This window comes from Cladophialophora carrionii (assembly GCF_000365165.1).
Source record: "Cladophialophora carrionii CBS 160.54 unplaced genomic scaffold supercont1.13, whole genome shotgun sequence".
In the NCBI taxonomy this organism is placed as follows: domain Eukaryota; kingdom Fungi; phylum Ascomycota; class Eurotiomycetes; order Chaetothyriales; family Herpotrichiellaceae; genus Cladophialophora; species Cladophialophora carrionii.
The window spans coordinates 270,992-290,507 of NW_008481820.1; the positions used below are offsets into that span (position 1 = coordinate 270,992).

The window sequence follows — 19,516 nt, forward strand, 5'->3', positions numbered from 1 at the left end:
GCTGAAATTCCAATCGCGCGTGGCTGGCTCAAGAAGTGTATCTAGCTGATGGGTTGACTTGACACGTCTGTCTCGCCTAGGACATTGACCGCGTGGCCGACACATACCACTTGAATGACATTGACGAAAGAGAAACAATTCCTTCTTCTAGTGTCCTGCACTCTTCTCCGCAGTGTGAGTCCACGGGATAGATTGTTTTAAGTGAATGGGACGAGAGGAGTGTAGAGGATCCTGCTGAGCGCTATGATGCCGCTGACAGACATCGATTGACGTGTCTATCAAGACAGGGTGAGGATGTAGTTGGCGCGAGCAGTGAGGATAGAGGACACTCTCAGACAAAAGATGGAGAAGACCCATTGTACACGACTGTGTTAGATTGGCCATGCAGCAGGATTGATGTCTGGGGAATGATCAATGTCCAGCAGTAGCAGAAGTTGTTGGTAGACAAGAGAGAGAGATGATTCAACACCGAAGAAATGCCACATCAAAAGAACAAAACACTAACCATTCTCGGTTAGTCTGCCATTACTCATCACTGGCCGTATTTCGAAGTCGCCCGGAAGTCACTGGAGATCTACTCCGCAATACTCGTAGATCTCTGGTAGACAGCACAAACGATAGTACGTTGAATAACTGGTGTACATACTGCTCTGCATTCAAACGGATAGATCATGCCAAAGGCTGCCCGGGCTACTAATAGGACGTCCTTTCGCACGCAGCTTTGCAACATTGCGGTGAGTTACGCCCGTCCCGGCATTGTGACCCGGTACCTCTGGACTTACCCATCTGACTGGACAATGAGGTTCTCTCGCAGATACTGTAGCAACCTTGTGTCTGCTTGTCATCGGAGCAAGTTATACTGCTGCTGCCACCGGTCCCTCACTCCGTTTTTACTATAGCAAATTAGCCCTCACACCTCGGCATAGATGAAGCACAAGTACACCGACGACCACCACCCCGCGCGGGCCATGTTCACACAACCGTTCGGCGTGTCCTGGCGGAAAGCACTGGTCAGTCTACCGCGGCTCGTGCCCGACTTTGTCCTCAACTTCACATCGGCCGAAGGTCCACAGCCCATCGTGTTCGACATCCCGTCCCGGGGCAAGCACCTCATCCCGCTCTACGTGTGGGTGCCGCCTCTGCGCAAGCACCACCGGCACGGCGACAAGAATGCCGCAGGCTCGCACCTCAACGAGTCACTTCGTCCAATGGGCATCGACGACAACCACGCGGGCAAGTTGCCCGTCCTGATCGACTTCCACGGCGGCAGCTTCATCCTTGGCTCCTGCCAGGAGCAAGCACCCTTCTGCAGCCGGATGTGCCGCGAACTGAACTGCGTGGTCATCTCGGTCGACTACCGCCTCGGGCCCTACGCGCAGTACCCGGCCGCGAACCTCGACGCCGAGGACGTGGTCCTGGCCGTCACGGACCGGACCAACAAGGCGTACACGCCCTTGCGCGAGGGCATCATGTGGGCGATGCTCAAGGAGGGACGCAACCCCTTGGAGCTGGACGACGCCAAGATCGCGCTCTCGGGTTTCAGCTCCGGAGGCAACCTGGCGTTGAACCTCGTGCTGAGCGTCAAGGACGATCCCACCCTGGAGACCGACTGGCTCAGTCCGCTGCAATGGGACTGGCCGACCGATATCCCCGTGCTGCTATTCTACCCCAGCCTGGACGCTCGACTGCTGCCCGACGAGCGGCCGCGGCCCGAGGGTCTCGATCCGCCGACCGGCTTTGTCGAGCGCTGGCGCATCGAGCGCGAGTTGATGCCCACGTATCTGCCGCCGGAGAAGAGAACCCACCCGCGAGCCAGTCCGGGGTTAGCGGAGATCACGGTGGCGCAGGAGGGTGACAAATTCGGACTCCATCCGCGGGCGAAAGCACTCCTGGTCCTCCCGCAGTTCGACTCTCTGAACTCGCAGAGTCTGCTCTGGATCCAGAAGGTGCATGACCAGGGAAGAGGTGCGGATCTCTCGGTCGAGGAGGTCAAGGGCGTCGTGCATGGCTGGACGCAGTTTCCTGATTCGTGGATCAGCGAGGAGCACCGGAAGCTGAAAGTCGAGGCATTCGCGAGGGCGAGGGCGTTTTTGTTCGAGTGGTGGCATCTAGACAGAGAGAAGGGGGACGACGTCCAGGTCGAGGTTGCAGCGAACAAGGGAGACGACGTCCAAGTTGATGTTGTAGGCGACAAGGAGTGAATTGGAAACGGACGTTAAGTTCGGATGAGAGAGTCGCATGATAGGGATCAAGATCAGGATTACAGAACTTGGAGGTCGAGTTCAGCCGATGGCTTGGCTGTGAAGGTTACAGAATATTACTGGTTTGCTCTTCCTATTCCTATTCTCGTCGCTATTCCTGTCCATGTCCATGCTATGTTAGCTTCATGTTCCTGTTCCCGTGCTTGGCCAGGCTGGATACTGGATAATGTCAAACGACTAGTACCTATTGATCTGTCCTGAAATGCTTGAAATGTCGTGTACGACTTGATATCAGACTGTGGCGACTCCCTCACACAGCATCTATGTAGACAAATTGACTTGGACGTCAAATATCTCGCTTGACTGGATAGATCTACAAGCCAACCGTAAGCCACCACTTCAATTATCACAATACTACATTTCAAGGGAGGTCATGGGCTGGATCGAGGTAGGCGGATTGAAGAGCGTCGAGTCTTAAATGCTGTGGTCTGTCCTACTTGTCTTTCACCTACATACTTTCCCGGGAATTGCGTGATGCACGTGTTTGGCTTCGATTCCTGCCGGCCATACTCGCGTGGTGGACTCACTATATTCCCACTTCTGAGCACGAGGTATGTAGGTGTGCCGCCTTAGAACCACGCCTGGCTACCCTGTCCAACCTCCACTTGTCCAGAGTTCCCTTGGCAAGGCTGCCTACGACATTTGCTGGGCTGCCTACGTGAGAAGCTCGACCTCAGTCGTGTCCGACCTCGAGGGTGCTCAAGGTGCGACAGGAAACTACTGGAGAGGTAGTCGCCCTAGGGGCTCGGAGTACCGTCTGTAGCTTTATCCTTGTATCTTTCCTCGCTGAACGCTATCACAGTACCTTGCCCTGCCATTCCATGTCCATGTCCATGTCGCTGCGGATAACTCAGCCTCTTCCTCGTCGCGCTTGAGTCGCGTCATGGCTCGACAGGCTGCCTTATTCATTCGACTGTCTCTGTCCTTGTGCTTCCCTCAGCATGAAATAGACACTTGGATTCGCCGACCCGTAGTTCCACTGGGGGCTGAGGACCAATTCATCAATGTCCCGGAAGCCGAATTTCTGATACAACCGGTGCGCAACGGGGGAGGACTCGAGATATGCAGGCAAGGCCAGTGCATCTGCAATATCCAGGCCCCATCTGATCAGCATGCTGCCGGCTCCGCGTCCTTGATACTTGGGATCCGTCTGGAGGAGGTCAAGTACTAACAGTCGCTCTCCGTCAGTTGAACAATCTTTCCCACCTGTACCAGGACCACCGACTCACAGCAATGCGCTTTGTCCCCCATCAACTCACGTCGCTTCCGGTGAATGCCACCAAAGTACTCTTCGCACGCCTCGATGTTACATCCCGGCCCGAATGATCGGCCTGGGACCGGCACTTTGGGCTTCTCGATAATCTCCCACTTTGCAAATGCCGCCAGTTCACCCGTCTCGGTGTCCACAGCCTTGACCCAACGGACGGTCGGATCTTCACGCAGCTGCTTGATCATTCCTTCCGCACGCTGGGCTGCAGCTTCCGGTGGGAATGGGCCAGGGAACAAGATAGGGCTCAGGGGGTTGGAGGCATAAGCGAGACGCTCGACCTCAACGATGCGAGGGGCATCGGCCTCGACGGCTTCCTGCAACACGAGAGGCATCGTCAGAGCGAGGTCTCTTGAGTGCAGAAAGACGTGTGGGTAGGTGTAGTAATAGTGGCTACTACTGTCCCATGGTCTGCCTCAATAATCCCCAGGAGAACTGCTGCTGCCGCCCGCCAGACTTCTGGCTCGAGCTGTGTGGAGCTCCTAAGACATGGCCTGGTGTGCGGGCATCAGGTCAATGCTCGATGCTACCTCGAATACCTCCACAGCCGCCTTGCAGGTGTTAGTCTGTCCGAGCTCGCGAATCGCGTGTAGGATCACAGGGCAGAGACGCAACGTGGTGAGTCAGAAGATGCCCGCGGAGGTCTTCGATTGCTGCCGAAGCCAAGCGTCACGTCAGTCGCCGAGTCCAAGACTTTGGCGTGACTGACTCGCCTTCCGAGTCGCCGGTGTGTTGATAATCATCCTCGTCTTGCCCTCGCCCTCACTGCCGACTTGTCTGGAAAAGGCATCAAATCTGGCAATGCCATTGGTGCTCTGCTCTTGAGGTGCAGTATGGCGCGTGTATGCGACTGTCGCTCTTATCAAAGCCCCGAGGGCGACCATGGGAGTCCGTGGACACCGTCAACGCCGCACGCTTCCCAAGGCAGACCTGGAACCATGAATACGAGTGTAGGTTGGCTAACGGTCCACGGAGGCGAAAGAGGAAATTATGCTGTTTGAGACAACGATAGCCGACGGCGACCTCTGGCCATCTGCGGTCGTCGCGCGACAGCATGGGATGTACGTGGAAGAGATTCCCCTTCGGTACGCCCCAGACAGATGTATAAAGGTAGGAAGGTGGTGTGGTCTGTTCGAGCAGAGACCTCTCGACCAGACCTTCAGCTACATCCTCATGTCCAAGCATTGTGCTATCAGGCTTCAGCAGACCTTCAATTCTTGTCAGCACCCATTCTTCAGGACAATGTCGACGACGGCGCTTCCAAGCACGATGCGAGCCCTCTTGCACAACCAGAAGACCCAATCGCTCAGCATCGGTACGACACCCCTCCCGACGCCATCCCCGACTCAATACCTCGTCAAGACACATGCCGTGGCCCTCACGAATGGCGAGCTTCTCTGGCCCCGTCCCGAAGAGCTCACCATCTCGACCCCGGGCGTCGAATTCGTCGCCAAAGTGGTGACATCCCCGTCTGGGACCGCAAAGTTCCAACCTGGCGACGAAGTCTACGGCCGCGTGCAGTATCCCAACCCGGGCGCCGCCAGAGAATACACACTCTCAGACGACGGGGAACTCGCTCTCCGTCCGAAGAACCTCTCCGTCACCGAAGCAGCCACCGTCCCCGTCTCCGCCCTGACCGCGTGGCAGGCCCTCTTCGAGCACCTCAACCTCTCTCCTCCACCATCCCCGGTGTCATCGTCGTCTAACGCGACCCCAGAAACAGCCAACGGAACCGCACAGAAACGCATCCTCATCACCAACGCCTCCGGGGGCGTCGGCATCTGGGCCGTCCAGCTCGCCAAGCTTGTCGGCCTATACGTCATCGGCACGACGGGCACCCAGAACGTCGACTTTGTCCGCTCCCTCGGCGCCGACGAAGTCCTCGACTACCGCCAGACCAACATCCAGAGCTGGGTCACCGAAGCCGAAGCCCCCCACAGCCGCAAAGTCGACTTCCTCTTCGACTGCATCGGCGGGTCGTCCCTCGCGCAGGCGTGGCATGCCGTCAAACCGCACGGGCAGGTCCTCTCGATCGTGCCGCCTGCGGATATGCAGTGGAAGTGGGACCTCGAGCGGCCCGAGGGCGTTGATGGCAGCGTGACTGGCCGGTTCTTCGTCATGCACCCTAGTGGCGAGCAGTTGGGTGAGATCACCCGGTTGGTGGAACTCGGCAAGCTCAGGCCCGTCGTCGACAGTGTGTATGGGCTGGACGAGTTCGAGGGGGCCTTTGACCGGTTGAGAAGCGGGAGGACGAGGGGCAAGGTCGTGCTGAGAGTTGATGATCTGGAGTAGTGACCCTCTGCCGCACATACCTTTAGTTCTATATCCACTTTTGGTGAGGATGGAGGAGAGGGGATACGCGACGAGGATGCGCGTGAACGGGAGAGAGATAAAGCCTGGAGCAAATCGTGTCAGGGGATTGATGGCCCTAATCTGCTCTGCTCCATCCTACGTGAGTGTGACTTGGCGCCAACATGGAAATATGCAGTCCTTACTGATCAGAATCAAATCTCGACTCTTACTTACACGCATCTACTTCTAATTCTACGTGGACGCCCTCGTCTTTCCATACTTGCACGAGTTACTCATCCCAAATCTACCTGATCATCAGATCAAAGGAGTAGCTGTTTAAAATATCAATGTTCATTACCGTACGTGAAACGCTTTGATACACCACCCAACGCTATGCTGGCTCAAATATAATGCAGATGAGTGTCCTGAAATATATGTTTATCATGCACCTCGTGTCCCATTTATTCGTAAAAGATGAGAGCTCTAACCTCAATGCTTTGCCGACCAGGCGCGTCGGCGGGAGTCTGCGGGTCCACGAAGGCCGTATGCGGTGTGTAGGCCGCAATCCCCTTCTTACCGCCGTTGACCTCGCTGAACGAGTCGAAACACTTGATAAACATGACTTCCTCGGGCGTCATATCCTTCATGTATAAGAACTTGTGGTTCTCACTGGGTTGGACGGCAAAGGTTTCACCCTTGACTTCGTAACCTTCTGTCGACGTGGCTGAGCTTGGGTCAGGCAAGACTTCCTTGCCTCGATCATCATCATCCGTGGTGCCATTACTGGCGTCCCGCTTGGGGTAGAGAAGGTCGACCTTCACCAGGTCTTCAGGCTTGGTGCTCCGATAGTCAACGACAGCTAGGGGAAAATCAGAGGCAGGGTTGGCGATCGGCCGCCAGATGTTGACAATTTGGTAGCGACCTTTGAGGAGGTCCTCTGCCTCCTCCGCTGGCAGGTGCCGGCGCACTCTGATCTCCGCCGCCCTGGGCGTCTGATCAACATGGACCTGCTGGACGGGTTGACGCGGCGAAGCTTTCTCCCTGCGGCGAATGGTGTGGTCGAAGAAGACAACCTTCTTTACACCGGGCAGCTTTTGCCGCAACAGAGCCTCAACCTCGGCGTAGTAGCCTTCCCGGACTTTCGCATCGTCGGTAAACGCCTTCTCTTGTGCAGGAGACTTGTAGACTGCGAAACCGGCGTTGTCGATGTTATACTCCCGTTCTCGTCCTCGGATGTCCTCCACCGACCGTTCCCGGTCTGTCAGCTTGTAGGAGTAGCCAGGTCCGTCGACTTTGCCCCACGGCTTTACGAAGGGGACATCGCTTTTAACGTAGGAGGCAGGGTCAATGTACTTGAAAGTGGCGGCCGTCATATTGCCAGCGCGGGGAGCACTAGTACTGAAGAGTCGAGGGGCAGGAGATACGAAGGATCGAGGCGGCGTAGCGTGTGACAGGTTCCTCAGAAGCGAGGAAGATGCCTTGACAGTTCGGAGTGAAGTGGCGGCTTGCATGTACAGTGAGTGTTAGCTCTGACGGTTCGTAGAGTCGGTGGAAAGCAGGTGTGGTGGGAAAACTGGAGAATAGTACCTGTTTGCCCCGTCACCTCGGTATATGTATTCGTACGCGAGTGTCCTGGAATTGTCAGCAGTCGAAGAGTCGCGAAAATATTAATGACGTTGAAGAGTCAGGCCTGAGAGGGTAGATTTCCCTTCTCGTCACTCCAATGTCCCAATCTGTAAAATTTCCCTCGAGGCTCGATGACGCGAGCAGCAGCCGACTGCATTGGCTTCAGATCTGAATTGATTTCAAAGGCAGTCGTTCGGAGTTGCGTCGGACGTGGTCGGAGAGCATCACTGCCCCGCAAATAAGGCGCCAGATTAGTAACAGACGTCATGTCTTGGCAGCCCGCGCGATCGTCGCTATGATTGGCTGGCCTCTTTCACCCCACTTGCAGCGCGTCAACGCGTGAATTTCATCCCTCGCGGCGCGTCTGTTCAGCTGTCCAGGGGTGGAAGCCTACAGCACCAGCAGTCTAGGTGGAGAGAATCCACTGTGTGATGAGCAGCCTCAAGCAGACCAGGTCTATCTTATCACTTACCCTTTAGCCGAGACCGCTTTGGTCTTTGTCTGCATCACCACATCAAGTCAGAATGGCAGACCGAGACATCTACTCAGCGACCTACAGCAATGTTCGCGGCCTTACTCCGCCCGTGTGGATAGAGACTAACATGCGCGATTGTAGGTCCCAGTATATGAGCTCAAGATCGGGAACGACCATGTCATGCGCCGCCGATCGGACGACTGGGTCAATGCCACACACATCCTCAAGATCGCCGGCTTTGACAAACCAGCCAGAACACGGATTCTCGAGCGAGAAGTGCAAAAAGGTGTGCATGAGAAGATCCAAGGCGGATATGGAAAATACCAGGGAACATGGGTGCCTCTGAACGAAGGTCGCCTGCTGGCAGAGAAGCATGACATTCTCGACAGCATATCCAGGATCTTCGACTTTGTGCCGGGCGACCGCAGTCCTCCACCTGCTCCAAAACACACCACTGCTGCATCGAACCGTCCGAAGCCGCCGAAGCAGCCTGCTCCGCCACGAAAAGTCCATCAACAGCAGCAGCAGCCGCCGCCGCCGCAGTTGCAGAATAGCTTACCCAGTGAGTACTGCAATGTCCTCCTCAAGACGAGTACTAACTCGATGTAGTTCAACATCATTACCCAGCCGTCGATAGCTACGAGACCGCCAGCATCCCTTACAATGGTACCGACAGCCGGGATCCTACTCCGGAGACGGCATCCTTCATAGCTGAAGACGACTTCCTACCGATGTCACAGACTTCCGCAGCATCTAGGAAGCGAAAGCGGGACTTCGAGGAACTCCCTCAGACTGTCTCCGAATTGGAGCATACAATGTATGGCGATGAGTTGCTCGACTACTTTGTGACAGCTGGCGACGATCCCATCGGCTCCAATATCCTGCCTCCTGAACCACCCCTGAACTTCCACGTCGATAGGCCCATTGACAACCTCGGTAACAATGCCTTACACTGGGCTTGCGCCATGGGAGATGTTGTGGTTGCGAGAGACCTTCTCGCGCGAGGCGCCAATCCCGCGGCCCCAAACAGCAGCTCAGCGGAGACACCATTGATTCGAGCTGTACTGTTCACCAACAACTACGACAAGAAGACGTTTCCCAAGATTGTGGGGATGCTTGCGCACACAGTGGTGGAGCGGGACACTTACGGAGCGACTGTTTTCCACCATATCGCCGAGTCAGCACGGACGCGAAGCAAATGGAATTGCGCTCGGTATTACTGCGAGGTTTTGATCAACAAGATGCAAGAAATGGGCTCGAATTATGTTCAAGCACTTCTAACCTCGGTCGACCACAACCACGATACAGCCGCTCTGTGCGCAATACGATATGGCTGTGTCAAGGTTGCGACTTTTCTGCTTAATCACTGCCCCGAAGCGGGAGACATTTCGAACCTCAAGGGTGAAACTGCCAACGATTACCTGAGAGCGCTTCGGGAGAAGAAAAGCCTCAAGCAACCTGGATCTTCCCCACCGCGGACGGGAGAGCCTGTCTCATCCAAACAGTCCCGACGCCAACGTCAGAAGGAGTCGGTGTCTCGAGCAGCATCCATGGTCCTGGATAAGATCGGGCCGCTGATGGACGAAGGAGGTGGCAAGCTGGCTGACTTGTACAACAAACAGATGGCAGAGAAGGACACAGAAATCGCGGAGGCCAAGCAAGCGTTGACCGAGCTCGAGAACCAGCGCCACAAGATCCGGCAAGAGACCTTCTCGTTCATGGCCCGCGCCGAAGACGCCTCCAAGATCCCGGCTCTGCGTCAGGAATATGACATGTGCCTGAACGAGATGGAATCCCTCCTCGAAAACAAAGAGCATATCACCCTCCAGACCGAGATTTTCCTGCAAGATCAGCTAACCAGTCCCGAAGCTTTCCGCTTCCCCAACATCCACCCGCTGTCGCCTGATGAGATCCACGCCGCCGCACCATGGGCGGTCGAATTGAACACCCAACAACAGATCCGCCGCCTTTGGGTCAAAGAAGTGGCCAAGCTGATGGGAGACGCAGGTACGGGCGGAAGGGTGGGAAAGCACAGAAGACTGGTTGCTCTTGCCACGGGCCTCAAGGAAGAAGACCTGGATGCCATGTCCGAAGAGTTGCTGGAGAGTTTGCAGGGGAATCAGCCTACTGGAGGAGCACCTCAAACGCCGCCAAATTAGCCCCCGAGTTTGGCAGCCCGGTAATTAGACACGATGAGTAGCAGTACGGTTTTGTGTGTCGGAACGAGATAAGCCAACCCCCAGTAGCAACACGAAGTACTGTTTTCTGTTTGTGGGACTTGCCATCATGGTATTGTAGGTTGATAAAGCGCGTCGTCGTTCTTAGTGGCGGGCCTACTTCCTTGGGACACCCTATTGTAGAGCATATTGTGTGGTACAATACTAGGGCACCCATTCACAAGCTACAGTATACTGCGAGATGATATTGTGAATAAAGCGAGTGAATGTCATGCAAGACAAGTTCCAAACCGATGGCAGCGATCTGCGGAAGTTAGCTCAAGCTCATTGCATTTCACGGGAAGTGCTCTATGCACTTTTGTTGTTCTGCTATGCTGTCTGCTAATGCTCATATTATGCATTGCACTTGCACTTTGATTGTTCTGCTCTGTCCATGTCCCCTGACGCTCAGCCCTATCGGGCATGCGTCCTGTGTTCCGCTCATTTCAGGTCTTTTCCTATCAGCCATGTGCAAGTCCCTTTTCTTGGTGCAATTCTATTTGGCAAATGCCTCTCAGCCCGTTTCAATCCTCCAGCAATGCGTGCGCCTTTATCCGCGTAGAATGTCAATGTCTGACAATGATACAAGTCCTTGATGTGTCTTGTCTCGTTTTTGCGAATTTGTCCGCGTAGTGTGTCAGTCTCTGACCTTGATGCAAGCCCCTTGTCGTGTCATGTCTGTTTGTGCGATCTTATCCGCGTAGAGTGTCAATGTCTGATGGTGATTCAAGCCCCATGATGTGTCGTGTCTGTTTGTGCGATCTTGTCCGCGTAGAGTGTCAATGTCTGATGGTGTTGCAAGCCCTTGATGTGTCGTTTTGATGTGTCGTGTCCATGCGAATGCTCAGCCGATGTAGATGTGCAAGTAACGCCGTGTGTACGCCTCGAACGCCACCACAATCCTAGTATTGTGTCTCTTCGCCAGTTTCCTGGATGGTAGGGACAGACTGAGGGAGGTAGATGGCTGGGCCAGCAGGAGCAGCGCCAAAGGGAAGGCCATGGTAGGCGTAGTGGGCGTCAGCGAGGTGGGATGGTGTGGGAGAGAACATTCCAGTTGGGAGCATCTGATTCAACGGCATCTGCATACCGTGTTGGGATGGAGGAGTCACGATTCCGAAGCCAGGTCTGACGGCTTGCTGCATTGGCGTTGCGTAGATATGGTTGTTGTGAGGCACGGTGGCGGGCGGGGTGATGTGATGCTGGCGGTCGTAGCCGCCAACAGCAGGGTGACCATGGTTATGGCGATGACGAACGTTACCGCCATCGTAGCGGGCGTTGTAGTTGCCCATGACGTTCGCCATGCCATCATTTTCGATGGCGGTACCGTTGCTGGCGCGGACGCCAAGCGGCAACACACGGGCTTGATGACGGGCTGAGTATTCTTTGGCCTCAACGCGAAGCTTGACGCCATGGAAATGACGTTCGCCAGCGGCAGCATGGATGGCTTCATGTTGGTGGGCGAATTCGACAAAGGCAAAGTTGTTCACAACAGTGCTATCTACGACAAACGTTAGCGATGTAGGACGACAAAGCCACTGGGTTGACTTGGATTTACCATAGATCTTGCGCATGACGTTCACATTCAAGACATGGCCAAATGCACTGAAATACTGCTCCAACTCGGCCTTGTTAGTTCCTTCGGGCAGGTTTCCCACGTAGATTGACTTCTGATCAATGGCCGAACGTGGCTGCTGGAAGCCACGGACGACTGATCTGCCGTCGGGGCCCACGCGGAAGCGAGGTTCCAGGCCGGGCGCAATGAAGAGTCGGTAGGTATTTCTATGGTTGTCGAAGAGCTACACTTGTGTTAGATCGAGTCGTGGACAACTATGCAGGTGAAGCACACTCACTCTCAGAGCATCGCGACAGTCCAGGTAGTATGCGAAGCGCACGTAGATGGCCGTGGATGTGCCTGTACCATTGCGAGTGGGGGTTGTGGTAGGAGCGACGATCTCTAGGGGCCCAAATCTTTCCAGAATGCTGCGTGCTTCGGCTTCAGTGACGGTTGATCCATCAAATTTGCTGAGGATGACCGCTCCTAGAACAAGTATTAGCTCGTCGCCACCAAGCAGATGATATAGACTGTTGACTGACGCTCTGCTTTTGCCCGTTCGATGCGGATTCTGCGACCATCGAGTACCATGCCGTATGCACCCGACACAGCGGCGTTGGCTGCCTCAACAGTCTGTATGCATAATCAGCAGGTTGGGGCGGCGCCACCATGTTGTTAGATATGCGTACCTCATATTGCACAAAGGCAAAAGGATGCTTGTTTCTGTCTCGGCGAATCTTGACGTGGTTTGGTCCGTAGGTGTCGAAGGCAAGATGGACGGTGATTTCCAATTCCTCTTCGGTCCGGCGCACGGAAAGACTAGAAGAAGAATCAGTTATACAGCTTGTACCGCCCGGCGCTTGGATCTTACTTGGCGACGAAAATCAGAGCGTCGGGTGGAAAAATTCCTTGTGCATTAGCTGCCGTAGGGATTTGGTTGACTCGGTCAGGTCGAGGAGCGAAGCTATGGGAGCCTGCAGGAGCACGGAGGTTGTTCAGGATTCTGTGGGCGGCCGGATTTGGAGCACTGTCGTTGGAGGTGGTGGCAGCGGGAGTAACGTCGTTGGCGTTGATAACGGCGGGAGCAACGTTGGTGGCAGTAGCAACGGGAGACGTAGCACCGAAGACGTCGTCCTCAGCATTCAGGCCAGTTGAGTTCTGAACTGGAGAGCCCGATGCAAGAACGACGACAGGGACTGAGGGTGCCATAGAGGTACGTTGGGCATCGATAGCGTCTGAATCGCAAGCAAACCGTGAGCATAATGAAAACAGGTCGCAAAAAGCCGCGACATGGATTGTGGATGGGCGTGAGGAGGACGTCACGATAGAGCACTACTAACCTGAAGGTATCTGAGCAGTGTTCCCGCTCTCGCCCCCTTCTTGGAGCTTGGTCTCATGGAGCTCCTCGATGATCGAATTCATCTCAGGCTTTGGCGACAGCACACGGGGCGTAGTGGTGGCTGAACGCGAGATTGGAAGAGGCAACGCTGGCAGAACCAGACGCCGAGGGGAAGAACCGGCTGAAGAAACGAGTCGAGAAGTCATTTTGCCAGCGTTACTTCGTGCTGAGGTGGTTTTGAGATTTGGTGATGGTGTTTCAGGCCTTCTCTTGCTGGTTTTGGCTTCGACGTTGCGTTTATGAAAGAGAGGGGAAGCTGTGCTTGTTGTAAACGAGGTCGAATCTGTTTAGCTCGAGTAGAGAGCTCTTGAAGCAAGGTGACAATAGCTGGCAAACGAGCAAGGGTGTAAAGGCAGGTGGGGGCAAAGTGAAAGAGGTGACAGGTTCAAGTGAAGGAGTCCTGTATAGAGGGGGGTTCATTCAAAATGGTCTTGGCATCTGCATTGTCTTCACCACCAGCTTTCCCGACTCTCAACGCCCTTCCCATTCTTTAGACTTAACTTCATCACCCTGTTTCAGCGATCTTTTGACCTTGTGGAGATCAATAGGCAGCCCATCGTCACTAAGCCCCGCATAAGGACGATGGCCAGGTCGTCCTCACTTCACATCGTTATCCATAGTGACGGCTTGTCAAGTGCCCGCAGTAGCTCTCGATCCAAGGGGCGGCCACGTTGTGAGTAACAGAGATCCGATTTTCGTGACCTGTTTTCGGGTACCGCGACATCTTGTGTCGGTTCCCTAGCGGCTGTCGGTACTTTTAGCAGATTCCTGTTATTGCTTTGTGGTCCCTTTCCACTGTAGTCTTCAACCTTGACCATCCTTTCAGTACAACGAGGAGAGCGGTCCATGGCAACGGACATGCTCCTATCAGCCAGGCAAGCACGGGAATCGTTGTTGATGAAGCGAACACACCTTATGATGCTTCCCGGGTGCAGAATTGGGACTGTGAGAGGGAGTTACTCAGGCATAACGTGGATCTGCCTCAGCTATCTTCATGTGGCCGGTCGGTTTCCGTCCCGACCTTTTCGTAGACGGTCACGGCGAGAACGAACTCCCACCATGCTTGTCGCATGCTTTGATCCCTGTCGCTGAGGCCGGACCGCTCAGATATGGAAGAGTCACGCAATCTGAGAGGGTCACACCCACATCATCGAAGCTTGTCAGTGGTATTGGAATGAAGGTCGACGGCGTCTCCACGGATACATTGTTGAACCCTTTGGGAAGGCGTATCTAGGTATGGATCTATCATGGACTGGAGGCTACAGTAGACCTGCCGTCACATTGTGCCATGTGTGGAAAGTGACAAAGGACAAAGGGAGTATCTTGAACACAGGGAGGAGCAGACTGATGAAGTCCAGCGCAATGCCCCATTGAACGCTAACGCTATTTGGAAATCACCTTGGCAGAGATACAAAGCGGCGATAAATTACGTCATCACCTAGACTTATCGAAGACTGATAAGTCACAGCGACATTCTGAATCAACGCTGTGCCAAAGTTGTGCAAAGCCAGGAGACAGACTATGAGCAATACAATCATGGGCTTCTCATCTCATGGCTGAGAGTGCGAATCACTACCATTGACAGTGCAGTCATGTTCTTGCCCACGGTCAGGCGCTGTGCGCCTGGCTTCTGGAAGAAGACAAGCCAGGAGCTGGGAAGACAAACCAAGTTCGGTATGTGATCTTGTGATTGCACAATCTAGATTCCGGCGAAACCCTGGTCTCCTGGAACGATCCATACGAAAGTGACGCTATAGACTTGATTTTGCGTTGCAGCAGCAGAAGCTGACCTGTGCTGTGTGACAGCTTTGAACCTGGAAGGCCTCCAACTACCGGTTGCGCCCTACCCGATATTCGATTTCGCGGATACCGCAACGATAACGACGCTGAAGACGATGACAGATCAATCAGTTGGCGGCTTTTCAACCGCGAATCTTACGCAAAAGCCTCGCGATGAATCGACGGACCCTCCTACACCCGCACACATTGTGTTCAGCGGAAATATCTCCACGAAACTGCCAGCTAATCGACCAGACATCCAGAGGACAGGTTATGCGGCATGGCGAAACCATGACCGAGGACGAACATTGTTCGGCGAACTGTTCTGGAATGTCGATTCCTACATGTATCTGGCGTTACGGGTGAAAAGCGATGGACGGAAATATTTCGTCAATATACAAACAGACTCAATTGTCGAGTCAGACATCCATCAGCATCGACTGTACACGAAATATCACAAGGGCGCAGAAGGGCCGGACAGTCCAGCGCAGTGGGAGACTGTTTGGATCAAATTGCATGAGTTTGTACGCACGAATCATGGGATCGTCACAGAGCCGCAGTCAGAGATGCTGCGGCAGAAAGTCAAGAGCTTTGGCATAGGATTGATCGATAGACAGCCGGGTCCCTTCGAGCTTGGAGTTGCTGCTATGTGGGCTACGAACTTGAATGAGAGGGGCCAGGTTGATGGACGGACAGGGTGGGAAGAGGGCGACCAAGGCAGCGCAAGACTCAGCGAAGTCACGCTAGAGAAGCTAGAACAGAAGGCCGAAGAGAGGAGGAAGATGCCAGAACAGAAGAAGAGCTTTCGGGAACGAGTACCACATTTTGGCAAGGTCGGCACAGGAGACACGAAGGCGTTTCGATGACCGTGTAACTGTTCCTGCAGGGGCTAAATGCCTGAAACTGTACAATACATTCCCGCATCTGGATCGCTCGAGACGTCTTGGTATCACCCCGCTGCGAAGTGCTCAAATTCTAATTCATGGCTCCTAATGCCGCCTCTAGAGACTTGCCTGTCAAGACCTTGAAAGCTTCGAGATACTTGGCCCGAGTAGCCTCGACGACGTCGTCCGGCATTTCCACATCATCCTTGCCCTTCAGGCCATTCTGTGTCAACCAGTCGCGCAAGCCCTGCTTGTCAAAACTTGATTGACCCTGGCCAACCTGGTAATTGGACTTTGGCCAGAACCTCGAACTATCTGGTGTCAAGACCTCATCAATCAGAACCACCTCGTCCGTTTCCTCGTCCAAGCCAAATTCGAATTTGGTGTCTGCAATGATGATGCCTCTCTCTCTTGCATAATCCCTTGCAGCTTTGTAAATTTGGAGCGACAATTCCTCGATCCGCTTCGCGTGCTTCTCACCCACAATCTTCGCAGCGTGTTCTATGGATATGTTTTCGTCGTGCTCACCAAGCTCGGCTTTGGTGCTCGGCGTGTAGATCGGCTCGGGGAATTCTTGCGACTCTTGCAGTCCTTCAGGCATTTTCCTGCCATTTACCTCACCGGTCCTCTTGTACGACGACCATGCGGAGCCTGTGATGTAGCCTCGTACAATAGCCTCCAGAGGGAATACCTTGAGTTTGCGCACGAGCATACTGCGGCCCTTCAGCTGAGCAGCAACATCATCGGGTAGTGAGGGTGGCAGATCGAGGGAAAGAAAATGGGTCTTGAGGGTCGGAATTTGGTTCTGGAGATATTGAAACCAGTGTGCAGTCATGAGAGTCAAGAGGACGCCTTTCTGCGGGATACCCTACGCGTGGTACTGGTTGGTGAGCTGTGGGAATGAGCGCAGGATGAAGGGTGCTTACATTCTTCATGATCACATCGTATGCAGAGATCCTATCCGTAGCTACAAAGAGCAGGGATTTGGAGTCGACAGCATAAAGCTCCCGCACTTTGCCTGAGGCGACAAGAGGGAGGGCATCTCCCACATTGGTCTTGACAAGAGCCATTGTGGTAGAAGCCTGTAAAGTTGATTGCGGGACGAACAAAGATTTGTACGCAAATTGTTTGCGAAAAAGTCCCAGTACGAGCGTACGAGTACAACTTGTGAGGTACTAGTGAGTGACGTCAATGTCGGCCAATCATAACCGATCAGGCTGTGGACGCGCCTTGTGCGGCTTTCTACGAACGCGTCTCTCATGAATGAGAATTGTCGTGTTTGACAAGGCGGACAGGAGACAACCCTGGACGGCCTGTCCCCTCTCAATTCGATGCATGGGATGAAGTCGTCAATGTCTGCAACAAGATGAGCCGGTATCTGACACCCGGCAAAATCACTTTGCTGGTGGTAGCGTTCCTCTATGCCAGTGATCTAGTCCCGATCAAAGAAGCCGCAGCTGTGCTGTCATTCATCCTTTCCCATAGTGTACCATCACAAAAGCCGTTGTCGTCACTCCAGTCAGATCAAGGTGTCGAGCATGCTTTGCCAATCTCAGCATTCGAAGCCGCTCTTTCACCTCTTCCATCGGCACAACCAGGAAGGACCCTGTACGACTTGCTACTCAAAAGAATATGGGCTATTGACTGCTCTCATGCCCTTGAGGCCTTCATCGCGAATCTGCCAATCCATCTGAGGAAGTCAAGGGAGCAGATTCTACTTGAGCGTGAGACCGGGGAGGAATTCTTTCAAAACAATGGCCGGATCCTTGGGACGTCACCTCTGGGTTCGTTCATCCGTCGCTGTTACCTCGAGTACATCAGGCTGCAGTTCCAGGATAGCATCATCTTATGGCAGGATTTCGTTTCGTACAGACTTCCCACTCGACAAGCGTATGAGAAGAAAAATTATGCGGAAGACGAAAACGCGCTCGATTCGAATTTGGCTGATATGAACCTTGACTCGTCTCATGCTCTTACCCAGATCATGTATGGCAGACTGGCGGAGGAGGAGCAGCAGCAGCGTGGAGCGTACAGCATGTACGACGTGGAGAAGTTGATGGAATTCCAAGCTTCTGAGCTCCAGCGGCTTGGTGGAAGACTGCCAGACGGAATGAAAGCGGTTCTACACCAGATTTCCCGAGCGGGCACTACCATTCCCAAGATGGCACATTATCTGAATTTTCTTGACTGCTGGCGAGCTGGGGACTATCACTCCGCCTACGACAATATTCATCGTTACTTCGACTTTGCCATGCAGACACAGGACAGATCATTTTACCAGTACGCGTTGCTGAACCTTGCTATTCTGCAAGCTGACGCTGGCTGTCCGGCACAAGCGCTTCCGGCCATGCAAGAAGCCATTGCTGCTGCCCGCGAGAACAAGGACACGACTTGCCTCAACTTTTGTATGAGCTGGGTCTACCATTTCGCAAGATCCTTTCCAGGGAAAATGGATGCCATCCGAGACAGCGGCATCCTTGGAAACGAGATCGAAGGCCTTGCCTTTCTCAAGACGAGAGCCAGAGACGCTGAAATGTGGAGTCTTCTCAGCACGACATTTCTGGGCGAGGCGAAGCTCGGCCTCCAGTACGGGGACAGCATTGCGGGTGTGTTCGAAAACCTTGCGAAGGCATCACATATCAACATTGTCCGGTCAACACAGCGTCTCTCTGGAGCGACACTGCTTATGAAAGGACCAGCCTTTGGCCGCGTCGGCCTTGCTCACATTGGTTGGTGGTACAGCCAGATTTTTATGCAATGTCATTCCAAAGACGCCTCTTTGGAGGATGTGATGAAGTGCACCTGCAGGTTGGCTTCTCTTCTTGTGCAGCGTGGACGATACGATGAAGCTGGGGAGATGTTGAATAATGTCCCACCACCCATGCTGCGAGTAGTGAAGTTCCAGAACTACATCAGTCTCTATGGTGGGCTACTGAGGGTCAGGCGATTTCTACATCGAGGCAACTATGATGGGGCGGAACGCCTGCTTCGTCGGCTGCGAGGACGAGCTTCACCGGACGTGGAATTACGCTTTTCTCTCTCCATGTTTGAGGTCGAGTTGATGTTGCGCCGAGGCCTGTTGGAAGAAGCACTGCAGAAGATCGAGGACTTGTCTCAAACGGCGGTCAAGAACCAGGAGATCAACGATATCACTGTGCAGATGCGACTGCTCAACCTCAAAACCAGGGTATTGATCCAAAGTGGCAAGTCTCTGAAAGCATTTTCGTTGATTACACGCGCAATACGAATCGCACACAGGGCACGACATCTGGGTGCTATGTGGGAATCCATCGGTCTTCTCGCCACGATCCTCAACGAGTTGCGGGAGTTTGCTGCAGCAGCGGACCTGATGCAGTCAATCATGCCCCGAGTCTTGGAATGCCATGACTGTGGCCTCGCGGCGCGCTCCTACTCGGTGCTTGCAGAGGCCAACATGGGCCTAGCTGGATTAGAGACCGACGAGTCCACGAGGCAGAAGGAGCTCCTTGGACGGGTCATAGAGCACCTCGACCGTGCATGTACCCAGTTCGGACACCTCGAAGATGTGCGGTGTCAGCTGGGTTTGTTGAAGAAAAAGGCGACGATCATGCATTGGAAAGGGGATCTGGTGCTGGCGAACGATACAGCAACGCAGTATCTGGGATTGCTCAAGGAGTACGAGGCTCAAACAGACTGGACGGAGTGACCCATTCTCAACTCGCTGCAGTCCTTTTGCACCACTACAGCCATAAAAATATCGTGTATGATCAGTGAGACTGTGTTAAC

At 54.0% G+C, this 19,516-nt stretch overlaps 9 protein-coding genes across 9 annotated transcripts; 5 read left to right on the forward strand and 4 right to left on the reverse strand.

Moving 5' to 3' along the window:
* Positions 1-926: 926 nt before the first annotated feature.
* On the forward strand, positions 927-2,201 carry G647_10247 (uncharacterized protein; the record flags this gene model as incomplete). The annotated part of the gene is made up of 1 exon (XM_008726239.1): positions 927-2,201. The coding sequence occupies one exon, from the start codon at positions 927-929 to the stop codon at positions 2,199-2,201; it is 1,275 nt and encodes a 424-aa protein (XP_008724461.1).
* Positions 2,202-3,162: 961 nt separating this feature from the next.
* Positions 3,163-3,863, reverse strand: G647_10248 (uncharacterized protein; the record flags this gene model as incomplete). Its single annotated transcript, XM_008726240.1, has 2 exons — positions 3,163-3,428; positions 3,491-3,863. 2 exons carry the CDS (start codon positions 3,861-3,863, stop codon positions 3,163-3,165), a joined length of 639 nt encoding a protein of 212 aa, XP_008724462.1.
* A 907-nt stretch (positions 3,864-4,770) lies between these two features.
* G647_10249 (uncharacterized protein) lies at positions 4,771-5,820 on the forward strand (the record flags this gene model as incomplete). The annotated part of the gene is made up of 1 exon (XM_008726241.1): positions 4,771-5,820. The coding sequence occupies one exon, from the start codon at positions 4,771-4,773 to the stop codon at positions 5,818-5,820; it is 1,050 nt and encodes a 349-aa protein (XP_008724463.1).
* Positions 5,821-6,281: 461 nt separating this feature from the next.
* G647_10250 (uncharacterized protein) lies at positions 6,282-7,193 on the reverse strand (the record flags this gene model as incomplete). Its single annotated transcript, XM_008726242.1, has 1 exon — positions 6,282-7,193. The coding sequence occupies one exon, from the start codon at positions 7,191-7,193 to the stop codon at positions 6,282-6,284; it is 912 nt and encodes a 303-aa protein (XP_008724464.1).
* Positions 7,194-7,970: 777 nt separating this feature from the next.
* On the forward strand, positions 7,971-10,080 carry G647_10251 (uncharacterized protein; the record flags this gene model as incomplete). Its single annotated transcript, XM_008726243.1, has 3 exons — positions 7,971-8,009; positions 8,063-8,487; positions 8,559-10,080. 3 exons carry the CDS (start codon positions 7,971-7,973, stop codon positions 10,078-10,080), a joined length of 1,986 nt encoding a protein of 661 aa, XP_008724465.1.
* A 959-nt stretch (positions 10,081-11,039) lies between these two features.
* On the reverse strand, positions 11,040-12,898 carry G647_10252 (uncharacterized protein; the record flags this gene model as incomplete). Its single annotated transcript, XM_008726244.1, has 6 exons — positions 11,040-11,635; positions 11,693-11,933; positions 11,988-12,175; positions 12,232-12,322; positions 12,379-12,508; positions 12,561-12,898. 6 exons carry the CDS (start codon positions 12,896-12,898, stop codon positions 11,040-11,042), a joined length of 1,584 nt encoding a protein of 527 aa, XP_008724466.1.
* A 1,782-nt stretch (positions 12,899-14,680) lies between these two features.
* G647_10253 (uncharacterized protein) lies at positions 14,681-15,733 on the forward strand (the record flags this gene model as incomplete). The annotated part of the gene is made up of 2 exons (XM_008726245.1): positions 14,681-14,762; positions 14,895-15,733. The coding sequence occupies 2 exons, from the start codon at positions 14,681-14,683 to the stop codon at positions 15,731-15,733; spliced, it is 921 nt and encodes a 306-aa protein (XP_008724467.1).
* A 109-nt stretch (positions 15,734-15,842) lies between these two features.
* On the reverse strand, positions 15,843-16,821 carry G647_10254 (phosphoribosylaminoimidazolesuccinocarboxamide synthase; the record flags this gene model as incomplete). Its single annotated transcript, XM_008726246.1, has 2 exons — positions 15,843-16,619; positions 16,678-16,821. 2 exons carry the CDS (start codon positions 16,819-16,821, stop codon positions 15,843-15,845), a joined length of 921 nt encoding a protein of 306 aa, XP_008724468.1.
* Positions 16,822-17,117: 296 nt separating this feature from the next.
* On the forward strand, positions 17,118-19,436 carry G647_10255 (uncharacterized protein; the record flags this gene model as incomplete). The annotated part of the gene is made up of 1 exon (XM_008726247.1): positions 17,118-19,436. The coding sequence occupies one exon, from the start codon at positions 17,118-17,120 to the stop codon at positions 19,434-19,436; it is 2,319 nt and encodes a 772-aa protein (XP_008724469.1).
* Positions 19,437-19,516: the final 80 nt, after the last annotated feature.